The sequence below is a fragment of the Acomys russatus genome, chromosome 3, assembly GCF_903995435.1.
Source record: "Acomys russatus chromosome 3, mAcoRus1.1, whole genome shotgun sequence".
NCBI lineage: Eukaryota > Metazoa > Chordata > Mammalia > Rodentia > Muridae > Acomys > Acomys russatus.
The window spans coordinates 62,861,269-62,883,047 of NC_067139.1; the positions used below are offsets into that span (position 1 = coordinate 62,861,269).

The 21,779-nt window shown below is 49.8% G+C and overlaps 1 protein-coding gene across 1 annotated transcript; it reads left to right on the forward strand.

Annotated features, from left to right (window-relative positions):
- Positions 1-1,307: 1,307 nt before the first annotated feature.
- LOC127185504 (annexin A8) lies at positions 1,308-16,049 on the forward strand. Its single transcript, XM_051141941.1, has 12 exons — positions 1,308-1,464; positions 5,043-5,133; positions 5,882-5,976; positions 7,409-7,522; positions 8,212-8,302; positions 9,072-9,151; positions 9,580-9,639; positions 10,114-10,207; positions 10,471-10,566; positions 12,125-12,183; positions 13,357-13,479; positions 15,343-16,049. Exons 1-12 carry the CDS (start codon positions 1,444-1,446, stop codon positions 15,400-15,402), a joined length of 984 nt encoding a protein of 327 aa, XP_050997898.1. The 5' UTR covers positions 1,308-1,443; the 3' UTR covers positions 15,403-16,049.
- The last annotated feature ends 5,730 nt before the right edge of the window (positions 16,050-21,779 follow it).

Below are 21,779 nucleotides of genomic sequence, written 5' to 3' on the forward strand. Positions count from 1 at the left end.
GTCGTCCAGAGATACATGGTAACATGAAGCTTAATAGATGATCCATGCCGGGGATGGTTGAACCCAGAAGTCCTTACAGAGGCTGGATTTCTCCTGGGCTTTCCAAGGGTCGTCAACATTGCTGGTCCTTCCGGGGACCCGTCTCAGTCACCTGGACTGCAAGACTTTGGCCAGACCCTCCTGGTTCCAGAATCACTGGCTCTAGACACTCACACGGCTGTCCCTGTGTGGAAACATCTCTCCACACACAAGCATGAATATACACCAACCCTAAACATGCAAAGGAATCCAAGCTCCCACCAGCCTTGTAGGGTCCTCCATCACTCTATGTGCAGAGGAGTGGGAAGCCTTCTTCCTTTCACGGCATCTCACAGCACTGTGGCTCAATGGCTCTCCGGTTTTCCCAGCAGCTCTGGGAAGTAGCATAGCTACCTCCCCCGCGCCCTTCGTTTGCCAGCCAGGATCCGTTCCTACCCACCCTGGCCCATGCCACAGGAAGGAGCAAGCTTCAGACCCTGCGCTTGTAGAACAAAGAGCACTGGAGCCAGGGCTGGGAACCTTAAACATTTCACATCATGGGGCCACTCTTAAAAGGCCATTGTGCTAGGTTTCCTTGGATTTGAAAAGTCACCACGCAACTGGTTTGATGAGGGCTGCGATCTATAGGAGCCTTCCTGGAACCTGGTGATAGTCCCAGAGGCAGTGACTCCATGATAAAGGGTAAGTAGGAGCTAGCCAAGCTACGGAGTGGTATAGGAAAAGCTGTGCTGAGGGACATTCTAAGATGAATAGGAAAATCCCCAAAACGGGCTCCTTGCAAGCTAGTTAGGAGTACTCCTTCCCCTTGGCAGCCAGCATACCCTGCTTCCTAGGACTGTCCCAATGACTCAAGGCCCCAGTGTTACAAAGCGGTTAAAGAGGAATTCAGATACAGTGCACCTGGGTGAATGGGATTGCTGTTTTCTTGTCCTTTGCTGACCTCCTTGCAACTGTTACTTATGTAGGGACAGCAATAAATGGCAGGGCTGTGTGTGTGTGTGTGTGTGTGTGTGTGTGTGTGTGTGTGTGTGTGTGTGTGTGTGTGTGTGTCATTTTTTCTGTGGCTGAGGCCTAGCCAGTTTGTAAGAAGCTCCATGTTTATTAGGCTGCCTTTCAAAGGCTACCTCAGAGTTTCCAAGCTGGGTCACAGCCACAGCCCAAACATGTGCACCAAGTGATGTGATCCTCAGGGCAGGCCTGGGCAGTGCCTAGGTGGGGCCTGGGAGCCGCAGGAGGGCCTAGAGCCAAGCAGAGTCTGAGGTGGCAGGGAGGGAGTGCTGGGTGGGGCCTCTGGGCCTGTGTACACAACCACACGTACTAACCGAGAGTAGATGTGTCACTGAGTAGAAACCGACTATAGTGATTCTTCATCTCCCTGGGAAAAGCAGCTGTGAGGCAGATAAGATGGCCTGGTGGAAAGCCTGGGTAAGTGGGAATGGTCTGGAGAGATGAGTGGTGGGGCGGGGGGGGAAGTAAAGACTGAGTCTGCTAGGCCAAGTCATGGTGAGGAAGCTGGTCAGGGGAGAAAACTGCTCATGCTTAGAAAAGTTATTGCAGGGGTGTGAAAAATAAGACAGTTTACAATAAAACAAAATGAAAAAAAAAATTTAAACCTTGAAATATAAAGAGAAAGCTAAAGTGCTTGAGAGTGGGAGGGTTCTGTAGGAAAAAATGCTTCTGTGGATATGTGTAATGTGTGAGTTAGTGCTCGGAGAGACGCTAACAGGCTGCCCCTTGCAGAGGTAGCAGTATGTGAAAGGCCCGAGAGGTTGGCTTTGGAGAAAAATCTCTCCGTGTGGCTTGAATCCTGAGTAGATTGGGTCTTGATCTGGAGAAGCAGCCAGGTCAAGGGCCTTGAATAACAGGTTAAAGGGTTGGAGCCTAACTTTAGAACACTAGGAAGCTGCTGGTGTTCTTTAAGCTAGGAAATACTCTGGGTGAACACGCTGCCGTGCGAGGAACCCATCAACACCCACAGCTCAAGGTATGAAAGGGAATAGACTAGCACCAGAGATGGCACGGGTGATTATTTATCAAAATCGGAAGAAGAGAGAGTTGGCAGCAGGACCCAGCTCATGGGAGCCATGGTGGGGCTGGAACAGAGCTACACACCATCCTCATCTCGGCTGGGGCACTTTTCTCAGAGAGAAAGCTGAGGCTTTTGGTCATTAAGAGCTTACTCAGGTCCCTTGGATAGCAAGCTTAGACCAGAGAAAGCCTGAGTCTCTGTAGCAGCTCCCGGGCTCCTTGGAGGCAGAAGATCCAAACCTGTCCAGCTTCAAGAAAAGCCTTTGTTGCTGTGTCACTACCCAGAAAGAAGCTGTAGGTGTAAATGCCCTAAGCTCTGGACAGATAGAACAGACTAGAAGGCAGAGTGAGATGAGCTGTTGTCCTGACCAGCAGGGAAGGTAGCCAGCAGCCACGACAGTGGCTGTGCCCAGTTTCATAGCCGCTACTGGGAGCATGCCTCGTTCAGATGCACACAGCAGGGAGATGTCGGTGTTGGACAGTTCCTAAAGTCAAGGGCTGGCCAAAATGGCCTGATTCTGGGCCCTCCATAGGGCAGGGGTAAAGGCCATCCTGTTGGGGACCTGATCAAATGGACAGGATGATGCTAGCACTCTCAGAACTTTCTGCATGGGGACATTCTTACAAGCATCTCTCACTCTGTCGTTGGAAGCTCACAGCAAGTCTAAATACAGATGTCAATGCCTTTATATACACACGAGAAAATTGAGACCTGATACACCACCCAGGCACCACAGCTGCCACACTAGGGAATGTTAAGTCTGAGTAGCCTGAGTCCAGTTGAAGAGTCAGTCATCCAAGGCCTTGGGTGAGCTGACTCAGGGCAACAAGGCCTCTGTGTCTGTCCAGGCTGCCAGTGAGGACCAAATGTCTTCTGATTACAAAGCTAGATTAGGAACAGGACTGAAGAGAGTGGAAGAGTGGCCAAAGAAAGCCTGTCTTTAGAACATGTTCCCCCTTTGTGGCTCTCTTTAGGAGGCAGCCTGTGAATGGATCAGACAAAAAATATGGCAGTCCCTGAGTGCCCATGACAGGAGGTGTTATAGACCTAACATCCAGGAGTGCCCAAATTGCCTGGGAACATGTCTGTCTGGACTCACTGGCCTCAGGGCAGCTCCACCAAGAGCCTGAAACTGACCTGCAGAGGCTGAGGTAGATGCCTCCAGGTCTCTACTCCAGGCAGAATCCAGTCTTTGGCTCCCATAGCATTGCTCTTTTTCTACAGAACCTTAGCAAGGGAAGAAAGACAGGCTTCTTGGTGTGGAGAAATCTGAGGCAGCCCTGGAGCTGCTAACAAACACTGGTCCCTGAATGGTATGGGGACACTCCTCAATGACTAGATTTTTAAGGCTAATTCAGAGCAGGCAGGAAAACTATGAAGTGAGAACGTAGATGCTCCCCACCCCCATGGCTCCTGAACAAAGGCATGTCTATGGGTGAGGCTCTCTGCAGTGAAACAGTCCAAGAAAACCCAATGTCTGGGGAAGAGTGAATCATCTGTGGAGTGAGGGAGCTAGACGGAGTTCACCTTCTGAGTCAGGTTGTGGGGAAGCCCAGCCGCCTAACTTGTAAAATGGAACATTAGCACCTTCCATAACTGCTGGGAAAACTGACGAGCTGAACATCATGTCTGAGACACTTTACAGGAGGATGCCCAAATAGCAACATGTGACCTCAGAAACAAGGAATATGTGTGCATAGACAGTGGGGCAGCAGCTGGCTCACTGGGTCCCCAGGAATTACTTCTAACAGCTCCTGTTATAAAAACATGGTGCAATAAATGGGCTGGGAAGATCTATTTCTGGGTATGTAGAAACCAAGCAAAGGATACAGAAAGATGTCTTGTTTCTTACTCAGAAGAAGGACTCGTAAGGATATAACCATCAGTGAGGACCTGTTCTTTATTTTCAGAATCTAACCTGAGGCATGAGTGGAAGGGTGGATAGACAATTGACATAGGGAGGGGAAAAGGAGAGGTGGGTGGAGGATGCTTGAAAGGAAATGAAGAAAAAAAGGAAGGGAAAGGGGAGGGGAAGAAGAGGAGAGGGGAAGGAAAGAGGAAGGAAGCAGGGAGGAAGGAAACACGCAGGCAAATGGGTGTAAGGGTTGTACAGCTTGGGTAGAGCATTGGTGAACAGGCAGGTGAGTGAGTGAGTAGGGAAGCAGACGGGTGGATGGGGAACAGTGAAAATGCTGGCTGAAAAGGTGGGTGAATGACCAGAATGGGTCTGACTAAACTTCTCTCCATCTGAAGGCCCTGGGTCTCCCTCATTCAATTCCTATCCCCAATTCTTTCTCCTCTTTATCACTCCTTTGACTGAAATACACACTTTAGAATGGTCATCCATCTTAGGCATCTGATAAATTATAGAGAGCACACTTCTAAGTGGCCCTTGCACACACCCTTGACTGGAGGCTTATACAATGAGGATGTGGGTACTTTGGTTATCAAGTTTATCTCATAATCCGTAGAACACTCTGCGGTTCTTTCTAAACTTATGCCTCTGCAGGATATGGGATATGGTCTCCAAAGTCTTACAACCCACCTGAGCTTCTGAGATGCTCGGCTTGGTCCCTGCCCCCTCTGAAATACCCACACTTCACCACAGGAAAGGCCAGGATAGGCTTAGACTCTTTCTTGCAAACTGAAAGCCATGCATCCCTAAGCAAGCCTCTCCGAAGCCATTCCTTATTAATTCATTTCCACTCACCCATCCCATGGGACTGGGAAGAGCTGTGTGTGACCCATCAGCTAGCAGCTGTCATCCAACACGGGGGCTTCTTTTTACAAGCTCTGGTTCCAGCATCAGTCTATTAGCTAAGGGCTGGAGAACTCATCCAGTACCCTGCAAGGTTCCATCAGGTCTCAGTGCCCAGGGAACGTCCTTAGCCTAACTGGGTGGACCACAAGGTAATCAGAGGCTCCCCTGTCCTTCCTGTACTTCCCACAGTGAGCAGGCCTGTTTGCCTTGCAGATTGAACAGGAGGGCATCACTGTGAAAGGTAGTTCTCATTTCAACCCAGACCCTGATGCAGAGACCCTCTACAAAGCCATGAAGGGGATTGGTGAGTAATCATCTATGGCCTGGCCACTGGGGACCCACAGAAAGTGGCTATCAGGGCTAGTCAGATAAGAGCTGCTGCCCATGTTATTTTGAGTGACCGCATTACTTACATAACCATACCAGCTCTGAGGTGGGTGACTGTTTGTTCTTAGGTGACAATGGCAGGGAAGGCCATCACTCTGGGATGTCTCACTTGTAAAAGGGCTGCAAGAACTCTAGACCCACTGTGTCACTGTGAATTCAGAAGATGATGAATTGGCACAGGGCCTGCTGCGGGCGTGGGGAGGGGAGTTTAGGTGTGGCACTGTGGCCAGGGGTATCAGCCACATGGATTCTGCAGCTTGTCCTCTGCCCCGTGTTGGCTGGCCAGACAGCCAAGTGTGTATAGCACCACCCTTGCATGACTATGAGTGGGAAAGGCTGGTTTATGCTAGGACTTGGTCTCACTCCAGGCAGGAGTCACTCACCTCTCAGCTGGCTCTGCCTACGGAGTTGAGGCACTAAAGAGAACTACCATACCCAGAGAGGTCTATACAAAATTTTTATACCCACTGCTTCCTGTGAAAGCTTTACTATTACCCCCATTTTCCACATGAGCGAACGGAGGCTCCAGGAGATGAGTCTACTTGTCCACGGCCTACAGGGCAGGGTCTCGGCCCCAATGCTCTAGACTTTCATGTGATATTCCTCTAACATGGCCAACACAAGGGAATAGATTGAGGGGAGTCTCATACTGTACACCCCTGCAGGAACCAACGAGCAGGCCATCATAGATGTGCTCACCAAGAGAAGCAATGCTCAGAGGCAACAGATTGCCAAGTCCTTCAAGGCTCAATTTGGAAAGGTAAGCGGGGTGGGTGCTGAAGACTGGGCAGCTCCTCCCAGAATGGAGAACTGTACATAGGGGACATTGCATTAAAAAGACCCTTCCATTTGTCTCATCATGTTGCCCTGGCTGTTCTGTTTTATCTGGCAGATCATGTATAGCTCCCGAGAGCCATGGCCTGGCATTGGCCTTGCACGGTCTGCCTGGCCTGGTGTTGGTCTTGCATGGTCTGCCTTGCATGGTCTGCCTTGGCCTTACACAGTCTGCCTGGCTGGCATTGGCCTTGCATGGTCTGCCTGGCTGGCGTTGGCCTTGCATGGTCTGCCTGGCTGGCGTTGGCCTTGCATGGTCTGCCTGGCTGGCGTTGGCCTTGCATGGTCTGCCTGGCTGGTGTTGGCCTTGCATGGTCTGCCTGGCTAGCATTGGCCTTGCATGGTCTGGGCCCATTTCTTCCCTGTTCTATCTCACTACAGTCCTCTGTTTTCCCTCAGGATCCAGCTAATCTCTTTCCAGCTTTGTCTGTCCCATGACCTGAACTGGCCTCCCTCTTCCCTGCTCCCTGGCAATGCATGCCTGGCCCTCTTCTGTGCCACAGCCACACGCACACGCTTCTCATGGTCAAGTTCCGTGCATATTCCTCTCCTGCCGCCGGGCGCTCTCGCAGCTCATAGCCCTTAGCACAGGGCAGGGAATTTGGAGGCAGATGCTCAATGCCCAAAGTTTGCGCATAAGCATGAGTGCCTGGAGTCTCTCGCTCAGCTCTCAGATTTAACACACAGACATCGGTGATGAAGTGCACGTACCCGGAGAGAAACACATTTGCAACTCCTTTCCCTTAGCCCTCCAAGCTACACATTATCCTCCGCGTTCAACATCAGAGAGGTTGAGTAATTTCCCAAGCTTCGAGAGCCTTCAAGAGACAGGTCTGACAGAGCCCTGCACAAATCGGCTGGGTGTGGCCTGGTGGCTTCTTGTAGACACACCTGTGCCCTTAGGAAGAGACAGGTGTGAGATGAATTCTTGGAATTTTTCTTTCCTTCTTCTCTCCCTTCTTCCCTCTTTCCCTCCCTTGTTTGTTTACCTTCCCCTCACTAAATCATTTAATGAAAAGTTAAGCATGATGTTGCCACCTCAGATCTTGCGGTCTTGAAAGCAATGGCGGTTCTATTTTCTATAATTTAGAATGTACCCAGTATTGGACTATGTGCTGAGTTGTCACACATCTCTGTCACTCTGTCAGCAACGGTATGAAGCAGAAGGTTCTGTTATCCCTACTTAACAGAGACAGATACTGATGCTTAGAGAGGCTAAAGACCTAGCCCAAGAGACCACACCAACATGACAGAGACCATGTGAGAAGGAAGAAGGTGTCCCTAGGCCAGGCCTCACCTGCTGGCTGCACTCCAATGAGCGTGGAGAATAAGTCATCTCACCTTTCTCTTTGTCTTAGGATCTCACTGAGACCTTAAAGTCAGAGCTGAGTGGCAAATTTGAGAGACTCATCGTGGCCCTCATGTACCCGCCATACAGATATGAGGCCAAGGAGCTGCACGATGCCATGAAGGTACTCCACTTTGCCATAAATGAGAATGGCTACCTGGGCCCCAACCACCCAAATGCACCTGCAGCCTGCTAATACAGCCAGCCCACTGCAGGGCTGACCGGTCACAGTGAAGGCCTAGATCAATATTTCTTAGAATAGGGTTGGACCAGGAGGAGTGCAGGGGAATCAGAAACCCACCTCTGCAGTCCAAGCACTGCCCCTTGGCCATCCTTGCTTCTCACTACTCCTGTTATGTTCATAGATTAGGTGGCACTGGAAACCCAGAAGCCACAACTGTTTCCCCTGAAAGGGTACTTACCGCAGTCTGCACCAGGCATTTCACAGCTGTGATCTCCAATCCCACCTTCAGGGTAGGGCTGGCCCACTATCCTCATTGACAGATGAGTATACTTAAGGGTGGGGAGCTGGAGCCACCTGCGTGTGACCACCCAGCTTCTGAAGGAGAGATGAGGCTCCTAGGCCCACCCCCAAAACCCTGTAGCTGTCACAAGAAACAATGGTGGGGATTCAATATCACACACACACACACACACACACACACACACACACACACACACACACACACACACCTGCCCAGCATAGAGCACCCAGGAGGGCAGAACAGTGGCCAAAGCTTTGCAGACGACAGTGCAGTAAGAGCAGGAAAACAAGGGCAGGACATTCCAGAACATACAAGTTTCTGTCCCCAGGGCTTAGGAACCAAAGAAGGGGTCATCATTGAGATTCTGGCTTCTCGGACCAAGAACCAGCTGAGAGAGATAATGAAGGCATATGAGGAAGGTAAGGGGGTTGCAAAGATGGCGTGATGGAAACCTAGAAATGGCCTAAAATTTTGGCAGCCTGACAGGGAACAAGAATCAGGCAGTTCCAAGTGGGACTAGGCTGTCCTAGAAAGGACCCTTTGGAAGGTCTTTTCATGCAGGTCCACCAAGTGCCTACGTGTGCCAAATCCTATGCCTAACTGATTGAGCATGGCTTAGACATGGGGAGAGAAATGTGCGCCAGCCAAGCTCATGTCCCTTAACGTCGTGACAATACTGAGGAACAGAGGCAGCAGGAGAGTAGACAAGACAGTGCTTGTTGGCTGCACTTGGACTGACCCAGAACACTGGAGCGGGGCATCTGCTAGGCTCCCATTGTGCTAGGGGAGCCCCACTGGCCAACTCTCCCATCAAGTGCATAGTTTGCCAGGCAGGCAAAGGCCAGCCAGTCCTTCATGTGGTGCACCTGGTCAGGGTAGGCTGAAGGCTCTGGCTTTGCTGACTCTGGCAATAAGGTGATCTCCACCTGCAGGCCCTGGTCTGGCTCTCTGGCCTGGTCTATTTCTCCCTTTAGATTGGTTGCACATTTATGTCACTCTGGGGTCTGAATGATTACCTAGATAGGTCTCTGCCACTCGGACATCTAACCATTGGGTGCACACCTTCTGTGCCAAGAACTTGTCCTCCCATGGGAAGAAGTGTGGGAAGCAGGTGTGGAGAAGAAATGTGGGCCCTGACAGGCCCTGGGTTGCTCACTGATCACAACTCCTGGTTCTGTTTTCCTGTAGACTACGGGTCTAACCTGGAAGAGGACATCCAAGCAGACACAAGTGGCTATCTGGAGCGGATTCTGGTGTGCCTCCTGCAGGTGACACAACCCGGGCTCCAAGTCTCTATGGCTTAGTGATCCAAACAGAGCCACCCCACCCCAGCAGCAGCGCTGGAGCGATGCCTCTGAGTGAGGACGAGGCTATAGGGAAACCCAGTGGTCTGGGGGCACCATCTGTATCTTATCCTAATAGAACGGTCCTCACTGCAGAGCCTCATGTCACTCTTTCCTCAGCCTTTGAGTGGCCCCGTGCCAGGCTCGCCTCCCTAGCTTAGCTCACTGAACCAGCTCATTTACTCTCCTGGTATAAAGGCCAACAGTGAGCCTTGGAGGGACAGCTGGCTTGCAGGTCTCATGGCCAAGAAGCAACAATCCTCCCCTATCTGCCCTCTGAAACCCACTGTCCCCCTCAGCCCGGGTGTTCCTACTCGTGACCTGCCTTACAGGGTGATTTCCTCTTATCCTAGGGCAGCAGAGATGACATGAGTGGTTTTGTGGATCCAGGACTGGCCCTCCAAGATGCACAGGTGAAACCATACCTGGCCTAACCATCTGAACTCTGAGCTTTATGATCCCCTTTGCCAAGGGATCTTCCTTTAATTTAGACCCCACCCTAAGGCCTCCACCACGTGATAACTAAGAAGACTGAGGAGGTATCTGGGAAACTCAGCAGAAGGAAAAAAAATGGAGACATTGGGGAAGGGAGGCCCTAAGGTTCTAGGGCAGAGCCAGCCTCTCTGAGCCCAGAGCTCATTCATATGCAGATCTCTGTGCATCCATCTATTCCTGGAGTGCTTGTTACTCAGTGCTTCCAGAGACTGTGGGGGAAAGAGCATTTCCTAGTGTAGCTTCTGGTCCAGGACAGAGAAAAGCCTTGAGCTAATGCTATAGCAGAAATAGGAGCTCAGGACAGTGAGCTGCCACATTGGGCTGTCCAAGTGGATGGAGACTGACTCTAGGGTACTGGAGTTCTCCCTCACCTCCTCATGTCCCAATCCTAGGATCTGTATGCGGCAGGAGAGAAGATTCATGGGACTGATGAGATGAAATTCATCACCATCCTGTGTACACGCAGTGCCACTCACCTGATGAGAGGTACGGGACAGAGGTGGGGAGTGTAGGGGTATGTGGCTGTCCATGTGGCCTCTTCCTTTGTGTGGAAGATCTGAGGGGAGAGCCACAGAGACCTGGACTCTTTCCCCCACTCCCCCAGACCCCCACCCCACTCCCCATTCCCCCAACCCCCATTCCCCCACCCCACTCCTCTATCCCCCCACCCCTACCCCACCTAACACAAGACTCCCCCATGCCAAGAGGGAGGCTAAGATGTCACATTGCGTGGATCTTTCTCTCCACAGTGTTCGAGGAATATGAAAAAATTGCCAACAAGAGCATTGAGGATAGCATCAAGAGTGAGACGCATGGCTCACTGGAGGAGGCCATGCTCACTGTGGGTAAGAAGGGAGCTTGGCTCTTGGCCTGTTTCATCCACAGTCCAGGAAAGTGATAGCATGTGGCAGGCACTGTATTCAAAGGACATTCCCCACCCCCCACGCTCTCAACCCATACCCTTCAACCCAGTTCCCTGAGACCATAGCACCTCAAAAGTCTCAGTGTGGCCTGCTGGAACTAATCCCTCATGTTACATGAATGTGTGTTTGTGTGTGAGTGTGTGTACACATGAGTGTTGTCACAATGACTCCAGGTCCAGGGCCTAGGCCTACCCCCCACCTATAATACTACTCAGAGAGCACTGTGCTTCTGCTCCTGTAGCCATGCTCAAAGCCACCTTTCAGGGCCTGATCCGGGTTCCAAGTTCCCACCTTAGCTGCTAACTGAAGATATGAAGGCATGTGCTTTGAGTCCCAACCAAGAGAAACATGGGAAACATTTCCTGCAGCAGAAGACTGAGTCTGCGCACAGTAACCTGTCCATGGCACGTCTCAGGTCTAAAGCTGAAATCATATGAGAGGAGTCTTGGTAGAGCAGAGACCCGAACCAGGCAGAAGGACCACCCCAGTACCACCTCACATACGGAGCTGAGATGAGGGCTCCTAGGTCAGGCACTTACTCTACCCCCAGCTTGCCTCTGTGTGGAAGCCAGTAGCCAAGGTCCCCTCATTCCATTCCAACATCTCCACTAGCTGTTAATATTTGGGGTTTCCAGGGCAGCTTTGACAACTGCAATAAAGCTCATTCAGTTTATTCTATGCCGCCACAGCTAGACACACCCTCTGCTGTCACCTAGAATCCTACCCAGAGACCCTAGATAATGCCTCCAAAACCAGCAAAGGTGTGCAGGACCCCCACTGTGATCCTTAAAGCCCCAGTCACCTTCGTGTCACAGATGTGTCAGAAGGTTGAATGACAAAGTCATGTAGTATCAAGACAGAGTTTATATGCATTCCTACTTCCCACAAGGCCTACACTCTCACAGCCTTGGGTTAAAAAACAATCTCCCGATGCAGATGCCACAGTCCATGAAAGACACATGTATGGAAAGAAAAAGTTGGGGTCCACACTCCAGACCGGGGGACTCCTGGTGCCCTTGTCCTCAAAGCAAAGCTTCTTTCATTTCATTGACTTTAAAATGTGGAGTTCCCACTCACAGGGTACTCAGAGACTCATAGCCACCATTCTTGTGGAACTGAGTAGCCAAATCCTTAATGGCCAAGGTTCCTGGGTATGACAGCTTAGAGATGTCCCCTAGCAGACCAGAGCTGGTGACTCTGGATGAGCCCCACAGGTGGCCAGTGCATTTCACATCTCACTCTCTTGCCTGGCTGCTCTGGGCTTTTGGAGCTGTGCCCACTGCCCCAGGCTCTCTGCTCCTTGCCCTACTCCCACTGCCCCCACACAAAGCCTTCATTTGGAAGCTGGGTGGCACACAAGGAAACATGCCAACCCTTACACAATACTAACCCTTAACACCCACGGAAACACAAACAGATGCAAGTGCATGCAACGCCACCTACACCCTCCTGCCATTAATAGAGTTTTCCTGTTTGCCAGTGAAATGCACCCGGAACATCCACAGCTACTTCGCAGAAAGACTCTACTATGCCATGAAGGTAACTGTCGTGGCTGCTGCCTCCTTTATAGTCAGCCCAATGTGATGCCAGACACACAACCAGGATGCTCAGAGCAAGGACAAGGATGCCTCTTGTTCTACTCACTCGTGCATCAGAAAGATTTGCATTCTCAGAGGCAAACTAAACCCAGGGGAGGGAAGCAACACCCCCTGAAGGTACTTCTGAGCAGGTGCACTGACAGGTGTTCACTGAAGGTTCACTGAACTTTGACCACCTGTGAGGTCCATGTCATCATTGCCATCTGAAGGTGCGGGTGATACTAAGGCTAGTTTGAGGTCACAGGGCCACTAAGTGGTAGAGCCACGTATTGATCTTGGGCTTTTTATTGTGCCATACCTCCTCTTTGAGAACAAAGGAAGGCATGGCTGGAACCCCAACACCCTTCACATAAGCAGACTCTGGGGATGTTGCCACATTTAGCTTGTCAGTTTTTTCTATCCACCGTCGGATGCTAATTTCAGGTTTCCTGATGCCTACAAGGCTGCTCTGGCCACAGAAACAGAGGGCCATGCTGCTTTTCACACATAGAGTTCTTGGTATCTGAAACTAAACTGGGAGACCTTTAAAGTAATTCTCAGGGACTAATGTCAGGGCCCAGCTTCTCTAATGCCAGATGTTGGCACCACCTAACAAGAGCCTCAAACCCTCTGGCCACATCTGCCCATGAGGAAGAGAGAGTGCTAATTCCTTGGTCGTGAGGCTCAGTCTGACTCAAGGCTAGTCAGGGATGAGAGAGAGCCAGAAGTTCAGGTGCTGCTCAAAGAAGAAATCTTCCTGGAGCAGTGAGCGGTTTGTGGCTAGAACCTGAGGCAGTAAGTCAAGTACATACTGCAGCTCGAGGCCTCATGACCAAGGAGTGAGGAGACCGAGGAAGAGAAGTCCTTTAGTGTGGGCTGTGGATGCAGCTCTGAGCTACAGCACTTGCCTAGCATGCGCAAGTCCTCAAGTTCAATCCTAGCACCAGCAAAGAATAGAATTTTGAAGAAGAAAAAAAAGGTGTCACCGAAGTCCCCTCTGAGTACTCTCCCCACTGGTCAGAGGCCCATCCCCGCACTTCTAGCTTGTTATAAATCCCTACACAGCTTTGTCCATCATTACAGAGGCAGATCGAAAATGTGAAACACAATGTCTGATTGTCACTGTCTTATCCAGGGAGCTGGGACTCGTGATGGGACCCTGATAAGGAACATTGTTTCAAGGAGTGAGATTGACTTAAATCTCATCAAGTGTCAGTTTAAGAAGATGTACGGCAAGACTCTCAGCAGCATGATCATGGTAAGACGCAGGTCCCCAACTTTACTGCCAGCTTGTGACACAGACAGCCCTGAGACATGGGATGCTATGACCGATGTCACAGGCGACCACGCCTTCCCAGTGGGCATCTCGCACTTGCACTGGTTACCATGGGGCACACTCAGGGACCAAGAAGAAGAGAAGTGTAGCTATGGGTGCATCGGGGGAGCATGTGGGAACTAGAGAAACACAAAGGGCTGTCCTTGTCCAAGAAAGTGGTTTCGCACTTGAGCTGTGGAATATACCTGAGGAATATACCAAAGCCCTGCAAAAGGAACCATTTCTGAAGGGCAATGTAAGTAGTTTCATAGAAATCAGGATTCCCTTTCAATCCTGGATCTAAATAATCCAAATAGGGAAATTTAGGATCACCTGCCTACATTCCAATTAGTGAGAGTCCCAGGGTATTATGTGCAGACAGATGGTGTCCGGCTATGACTGAGACAAACAGCCTGTCTACAAACTAACGCAAATTGAAGCCTTAACAATTTCATTACCAGCCGGTTGTGGTGGCACAAGCCTGTAATCCCAGCAGTTGGGGAGGCAGAGGCAGGAGGATCTCTCTGAGTTCGAGGCCAGCCTGGCCTACAAAGCGAGTCCAGGACAGTCAAGGCTACACAGAGAAACCCTGTCTCGAAAAATCAAAATAAAAATGTATTACCAGATGCTAAATCATGGCAAGCATATGCCTAGGTCTTCCTCAGCTACCCCGTTCAAGTGGCTAGTTCTTCTACTAAGGTGGATTGCTGAGCACAGTTGACAGGCAGCTCATAGGTCACAATATAACCGGCCCTCTGCATTTGCTGGTTCAGACAACCAAGGACCAAAACATTCAGGGAAAAAAAAAATGTATCTGTACTGAATGCACACATATTTTTTTTCTTGTCATTGTTCCCCATACAATATGGAATAGCCATACTATTTACACTGCATTAGATATTATAAATAATGTAGAGACTGTTTAAAGTATAGGAGGGTGCATTGGTTGTATCCAAGACCAGCAGTGTTTCCTATCAGGGACTCGAGCATATCCAGTTTACTATCGGTGAGGTCCATTCTCCCATGGACACTGAGAGACAGCCATTTATTTTAGAAACGGTGCTTTAAGATGTTCCGGGCAGGATGGCATCAGGGCGGCAGGCAGTAAGACAGAGAAGCTGGAATTATTACTTGTTGGGCTTTAGACTTCGCAACCAACTTGCTCAGGTGATGGGAGAACAAGCACAAGCCAGCCTAGGCTGCTACTAGGTCACCCACAGGGTCACCTCACCACAGATGGCATTCTATAGATGAGAGAACACATCTCACGGAGGCAAAGGGGGGCTCTGTATGTTGACAGAGCCATGGTCTAGGCCTGCGTGACCCAAACCCAAGCTTCCTCTGCCCTACGCTCTGTGTCTAGAGATGACTCCATGTCCCTTGCTCTCAGCTGTGGCTCCCTGAAGTGCAGTAGCAGGTGTTGACTACACATGGATCATGCTGAATGAGTGAATGGCTCTATATTCCTGGGTCCCGAGAGAAACATGAGGAAGAACCGTGGGGCAGTTGAGTGTGTAAGGAAACCACCCACCAGCCTTCCTTGTCTCAGGGCTCACAAGTGCATCTGCATCTGTGATTCCTTCCCCGACAACCATCCCCCATCTAACTGGACCGGGAATTCAAAGGAGAATCCTAGGAATAGCCTGAAATGAGGAAGAAAGAGCGATGACAATCACATAGAACAGTGGCATAGAAACCTTTGAAGGGACAGGCCCTGCCCACGGAGCACAGCCTATAGCAATGGTAACAGAAGAGACAGGCCAGCATCATAAACACCCCCTTCTAACACGTACCTCCTTCCACCAGGGAGACACCAGTGGTGACTACAAGAATGCCCTGCTGAACCTTGTGGGCAATGACCCATGAGGACGGCGAAGAAATCAAGGGCAGGAAGTGTGAGCGCAGGCCCTGCCGCTTCAGCCCTGACCACGGGTGGGGTGGGGGTAGGGGAACAGCTCACCTGGCTAAAGTCTTCTGTCTCCCAGTTCCTGGTGCTTCTCGCCCAATGCTTCTGACCCAGATGGTGAGACCAGCCTGGGATTCTCTTTCCACCCCCCTCCCCTGAGTCATTTCTGGATCCGCGGGCAACACCCACCCTAGCATTACCTCTGACCAACGTCAGCATGGAGGAGCTTGCAGGAGCTTGTGGGTCTTCCCTTCCTCCCACAAAAGCTCCTGGGCACAGATTACACAGATGCCTTGGCTCTGACCTGTCTACTGACTCAGGGTCTCTGGAGGAGGAGCCAAGGAACGTGGATTTCCAGCAGGTGTCTTCGCGGATAAGCGTTATTAGCAGGCAACCAGTGAGAGTGTGGGAGAGCGCCGCCATCAGAAAACACAGGCATGGGAACTGAGAAAAAGGCACAAACCTTCACCACTTAGGATGTCTCTAACACTTGTTTACCAGAAATTGTTAGGCTGCAGGTGGAGGAAAATTCTGACGCTATCCTATTAACAATGATTAGATCCGATTACAAATCACTGTCCTCAGCCAAGTACACACTGGCCTGAGAGACGCACACTTGTCCAGTCATTGGTCAAATCACCCGCTCACTCCCCCCATGGTGAAGCTTACAGATTCAGAAGGGCACCAGTCCCCAGAAGCATGAACCCCATCCTCCTCCTGCAGTCTCCAAGCCTGAAGAAGCTGGGACTACTCTTCCTAATATTCCTGGGGCTTTCAGAATAATAAATGTTTGTACTTTCAAAAAGTATCTGTGGATTTGTCAGGGGATACGTGTGTGCACTGGGGTGAATGGTGTGCTTACCGACTGGGAAGGCCAGAGATTGACATCAAGTTGACTTCTTCCATTTCTTCTCAACCTTAATTTTGTTGTTGGTTTTTGGTGGTAGTGGTGGTGGTGGTAGTGGTGGTGGGTTTGTTTGTTTGTTTGTTTGTTTGTTTGGGAGGAGGTTGAGACATGGTTTCTTTGTGTAGTCCTGGCTGTCCTGGAACTAGCTCTGCAGACCAAGCTGTTCTCGAACTCAGAGATTTGCCTACTGGGTGGGATTAAAGGCATGAGCCACCACACCTGGCTCTCCACCTTAAATTTTGAAACAGTTCTATTGGTGACCTCTGGAGTTCATTATTTCCCTTAGCTTACTGACAGGCGGCAGCACTTGGGAGAGTGGGCCCCATGCCTTAACTGGGCAGCACAATGGAGCTGGCTCTGGAGGTGTGAATCCATGAAAGCCAGCCCCAAAAGCTTGAGAACAGGAGAGCTGGCCTTGCCTCCAGCTGATGGTGGCATTGGGTGGCCCAGCCTGAGCAGTGCTGGAGAGCTGGCTCTGATGGTGCAGGTACAGGTGCAGGCTGACCAACTCAGCTTCCACCCAGGCCAAGTTCCAGGGCTTTGAGTTGGCCCACCCCCAAAATCTGCTTCATCTATGAACTTCTGGAGTGTGTAAAAGGGCCAGCTCTGCAGATCCAAAGCTGAAGGATCTCCATGACAGGGCAACAACCAGGAGGAGTTTGGGTGAGAATACATTATCGATGGTGTCACAGAAGCCAGAGGTCTTGAGCTAGACCATTGACCCACTGCAACATTTGTAGGTGAAGATATGTGGACAGAGGGATATACTGTGGGACACACTGTGACATACTACAGTTTTACAATGTTTTCTATGCTTTGGGGTGCATGTGTGCATGTGTGCGTGTGTGTGTGTGTGTCTGTGTGTGTTATTGTGGGGAGTGGGTAGGTTCCAAGGACAAAGGATGAATATGAAGGGATGGGGAGGTGAGCAGGACTGGGGTGCATGATGTGAAACTCACAAAGAATCAATAAAAGGGTTGTTTGTTTGTTTTATAAATAAGAATAAGAGAGAGATGTCCAGACTAAATGTTTGCAGTCCTTCAACTGTCCCTCCTCGATCCTGGTTTTAGCAATGGCCTCTGAACATGTTCTAGTTTACAAACTCCAAAATGTGGCCCCCAAGGGTAAAGGCACTTCCTGAAGTGAGAGGTGAGGATAGGAAAAGCTTGGACTAAGCACGGGGGTGGGCTCTGTCTCTGCCATGCTGGCTCCATGACTTGACCCCCCCCCCAAAGCATCAGCTGTAGGTTCAGCTGTGACCATTGTAAACCACGCACATGTTTTCCTCACAGTCCTGGGTGCTTGGAAATCCAAGTGCAGGTGTGGTCCATTCAGTTCCTAGTGGGACTGCCTTCCCAGCTTGCAGGTGGCTGCCTTCTCTCTATGTCCTCACATGTTCTGTCCTCTGTGCCCAGCTCCATCTCTCTGACCATGGGTACTGTCTGCTTGTGGTCTAGCCATGGCGCTGTAGTGAGAAAGGTTCGCCCTGGTGCTCTTGCTTCTTAGCTTTTTCAGAGTGATAACACACCCAGGAGTTGGCTCTAGCCTCCTAGGGAGGAGTGTGACTCCCTTGGTGCTGAATTCATTTTCTTCAGTTGCAACATGAGCTGGCAAACAAGGTCTGAGTGCATTCCAGGAAACTGAGCCTAAGTCTGTTCTGTGGCTGTGATTTAAAACATAGTTTTCTTCCTATAAGAGCTTCTGAGGGCTTCTGATAACCTTTTAGGAATTCTCTGCTTAAGCAATCCAGCTCTGCTGGCAGCCCTGTTACACAGGATTACAATTCTTATCTTTCTCAGAAAAAAAAAAAAAAAGAGTATTTTGAAGGTAAGAACTTTGTACTATTTGTTGTTGAATACTTAGTATCTGAATTTCTATAACCAAATACCTGACATAAACAACTTAAAGTAAGGAAGAAATGGTTTCAAAGGGTTTGGTCCATGGCTACTGGGTCCACATGGACTTGAGCAGAGAATCACAGAGGCAGGAGCATATGTCAGAGAAGGTTCTAGCTTCATAGCAAGCAGAGTGAAAGAGGAAGAGGACTGATAATCACCAAAGACACCCCCCCCCCCCCCCGTGACCTACCTCCTCCAGCTAGGCCCCACCTCCCAAAAGGGCAGCACCAACTTAGGATCAGGCATTGAACTTGTGAGCCTGTGGGGGACAGTTCAGATTCAAAACCAATTATGCCTAACACACCTCTGACACTCAGTGAATGTTTTCAGATGAACAACAAACAAGGGTACAGAACTAGAGGGCAAAACATCTCACAGGCATTAAACGGGGTCAGTCCTTTACAGTCTCCTACTCTGAGGAGTCTCTGTGGGTCCTCAGCCAACTCTAGGAAACGGTAGTTCAGTGGCCGATCTAAGAGAAGACGGTGGCTGTTCTCAACTCCTTCGACCCCAGGCCCTATTTCTGAGTCTGACACTATTGGAGCCCCTTGAAAATACTGTCCAGTCAACCAGTCAAGGGAAGCATAAGGGCAGTGAGCATAGCAAGCACTCCTCCCTGGTGTCATGCTGTGGAAAGGATAAGGCTGGAATGCTGGGCTTGGCCTCTCTGGTGTTTACTCTTTGGCCACAGAAGGAGTGTCTTCCTGGAAGTTGAATACTTGGGTAATATCAGAATCCTCTTGGCAAGAAATAAAGAGGGGAAACTGTGGCCAGCAATTCACTGTTACTTGAACCAGCACATTCTACATGGTGCCAGGTTGGGGCAGGCCAGGTAAAGCGTCAAGGTGAAACTTGAACAACCAAAGGCTGACTCAGTGCTGGTCAGGTAGACAGGACAAAAAAAGAACATTCCATTCTGGTGAGAAGGAATGCAAACAGCAGAAGGGGCTAGCCTGTGCTAGGCATGCTAAAGGAATGATGTGTTTGAGCCCACAGAGATGAGAGTCAGAGATAAAGCAGAGGTGCGGGGGGGGGGGGGGGGAGGGGAGTCAGAGGAGGCTCAAGTTGCTATGGGCTGAGAAGCTCAGAGGGTTCCCATGGATGGTGGGGAGCCCTTGCAGGGTTAAACAAGGGAGTACCTTCCCCCTGGCTTGGAAGATGTTCAGGCAACAGTACAGCAACCCCGCAAGCCGAAGCCCAGGGCTGAAGCCATTGTCAGATTTGCTGCCTAACATCTTGGAGGCCTGAGTCAAGTGCCTAGGAGACTGGTCTCAATCACCCTCCTCCTAAAAGTGCTTAGAATGAGTGGTGATACCCCAAACCTCCACACTCTGTACCCTGAATAAAGAACAGGCCCTGACAGCCATCGCTCCTATAGAGACGTTGAGTATCTGAAATGTATCTGTGAGCCCCGAGCCTAGGCCTGAGGCTCCAGGCACTTTCATGGCTCCTTCCTGAGGTCAAGGTAGACCTTGTCTGATGCCTCAGTGGTCTGTGTTTGCCCTCATCCCTCTGCCAGCCCATCCCTGGGCCTGGCTTACTTATCATCTGATGCAATAACAAGACCACCAGCTTGGTTATTAGGGCTTGCCTGTCTGTGTGGTATGCTGCGAGCTATACTCGTGCCAATGTCTCTCAGTCCTGAAAGCCCAGGGAGCCTGACACTCAGTACTGTGTGGACCCCGTCCATTTAGTCGTCCAGTCTAGGGCCCCAACTTTGTAGCCACATCTTCCTCTCCAAAACTCGGTAACTCTTACGTTCCCAGAATGCCTTGCTTCTGGAGCGTGTTGTTGTTTGGCCATGGTGAATTGCCACCTCCCACAATTACCCCTGTCTCTGCTGCCTCTGGCTCCTGGCCACTGAGCTTCCCATCCCGAACTCTTCCCTGACCCACATCGTAAGTAGGTGCCAAGGGAGCAAGGAGAGGGCCTTTTGCAGATATTGAGGTCACCCTTCCTCTGCCTTCTCATGTGACTGCAAAAACACATAAAACCTCCCTTTATCCAAAGACAGCCAGCGAGGGCCCAGTGCTAGCTGTGGCCTGGGTAAAGTAGGCACCAAGCTGGCCTATAAACCTGCGCTCACAGTGCCCTCTAGTGGCTTCCTTTGACCAGAAGAAAGGCTAAATTGCGTTAGCTCTGACCCCTATCTACTGTCCCATTCACAGAGAAACTGTGGAGGGAAAACCCTTGCCCTCCTGGGCACTGGATAAGGATAGTTATGAGGTGTCATGTACCCCAAGTTTCCAGAGTGCTTGGTGCCCTCACACTGAGAAATCCATTTCTCCAATAAGATTTCAGAGCCTCTTCTCCTTAGTGACCCTCATGGGTCAGTGCTGACCTTCTTGCTCATCCTGTCCCCTGAGATGAGGTCTGCCCATACGACTTTGTTAAACAAAACCAGAGCATGTCTACAAGAAAACAGAGACTATCCCTTTTTGTTGGGGAGGGGCTTGAGACAGGGTTTCTCTGCCTTGGCTGTCCTAGAACTCGCTCTGTAGACCAGGCTAGCCTCAAGCTCATAGGTGCTGGGACAAAAGGTGTGCACCACCACTACCACCACCCAGCTAAAATAGACTACCTTTAATCTTAGGCTAGGAAAAAAATATTCTTACGTAAAACTCAGAAGTAGCAACTCTAATAGAAAAATAATGATAAATTAGACTTCATCAAATTTTTTTCAATTTTATCAGTAAAAAAACCAATGAACAAATAAAAGGCTAGAAAAATATAAAATATTAAAAAACAAGGAACTTGTATTCAGAATATTTAAAAATTTCTACAGCTCCATAATAAAAGGGCTAATGTAAAGCATGAGCTCCACAAATAACTCTGAGTGACAGCTACATACGTAAAACTGTGTGTGCATTAAAAACAAGACTCATATCGCTAGTAAGATGAAAAGTGTACACATTTTTTAGAAGTATATGCTCATTTCTCATAAAATTTAAACAAATACTTTTCTGTGGCTTCCAGAAATTCCACTCTTGAGGTTTTAACCTGAAAGAAATGAAAGTGTATCTTTAAAATAAAATAAAGATGAATAGCAATCTTTAAAGAAAATTATTCATGAAAGATAAAAAACAGAAAGGATGCCAATATCCATTTACAGGGGATGGGTAAACAAACTGGAGTGCACTTACACAGTGGAATACTGATAGGTAGTAAAAGTGAGTCATTTATGTATACAGACTGTGCACAGGAGGAATTCAAACATTCCTGAGCAGGAGATGTCAGCTTTGAAGGAATATATGGTACTCAGTTCCATGTATGCAAAGTTAACCTACGGTGAATGAATTAAGACCAGTATTGCCTTTAGCCTTTATGGACAATGTGATGCAATAGGAGGCAGCTGAGAAGGACACAAATGCTCTCTCTAAAGGGCTAGAAATGTTCCAGATCTTGAAACAGGTGGCGACTGGAGAGCGGCATAGGAAACTTCAGGTTTATGGGTTTGGTCATAGGCAGAGTATCCAACAAGTGAAGCTGCTATGAACACATACATGTGGACGATGCAGACGTGTGTGTGGGT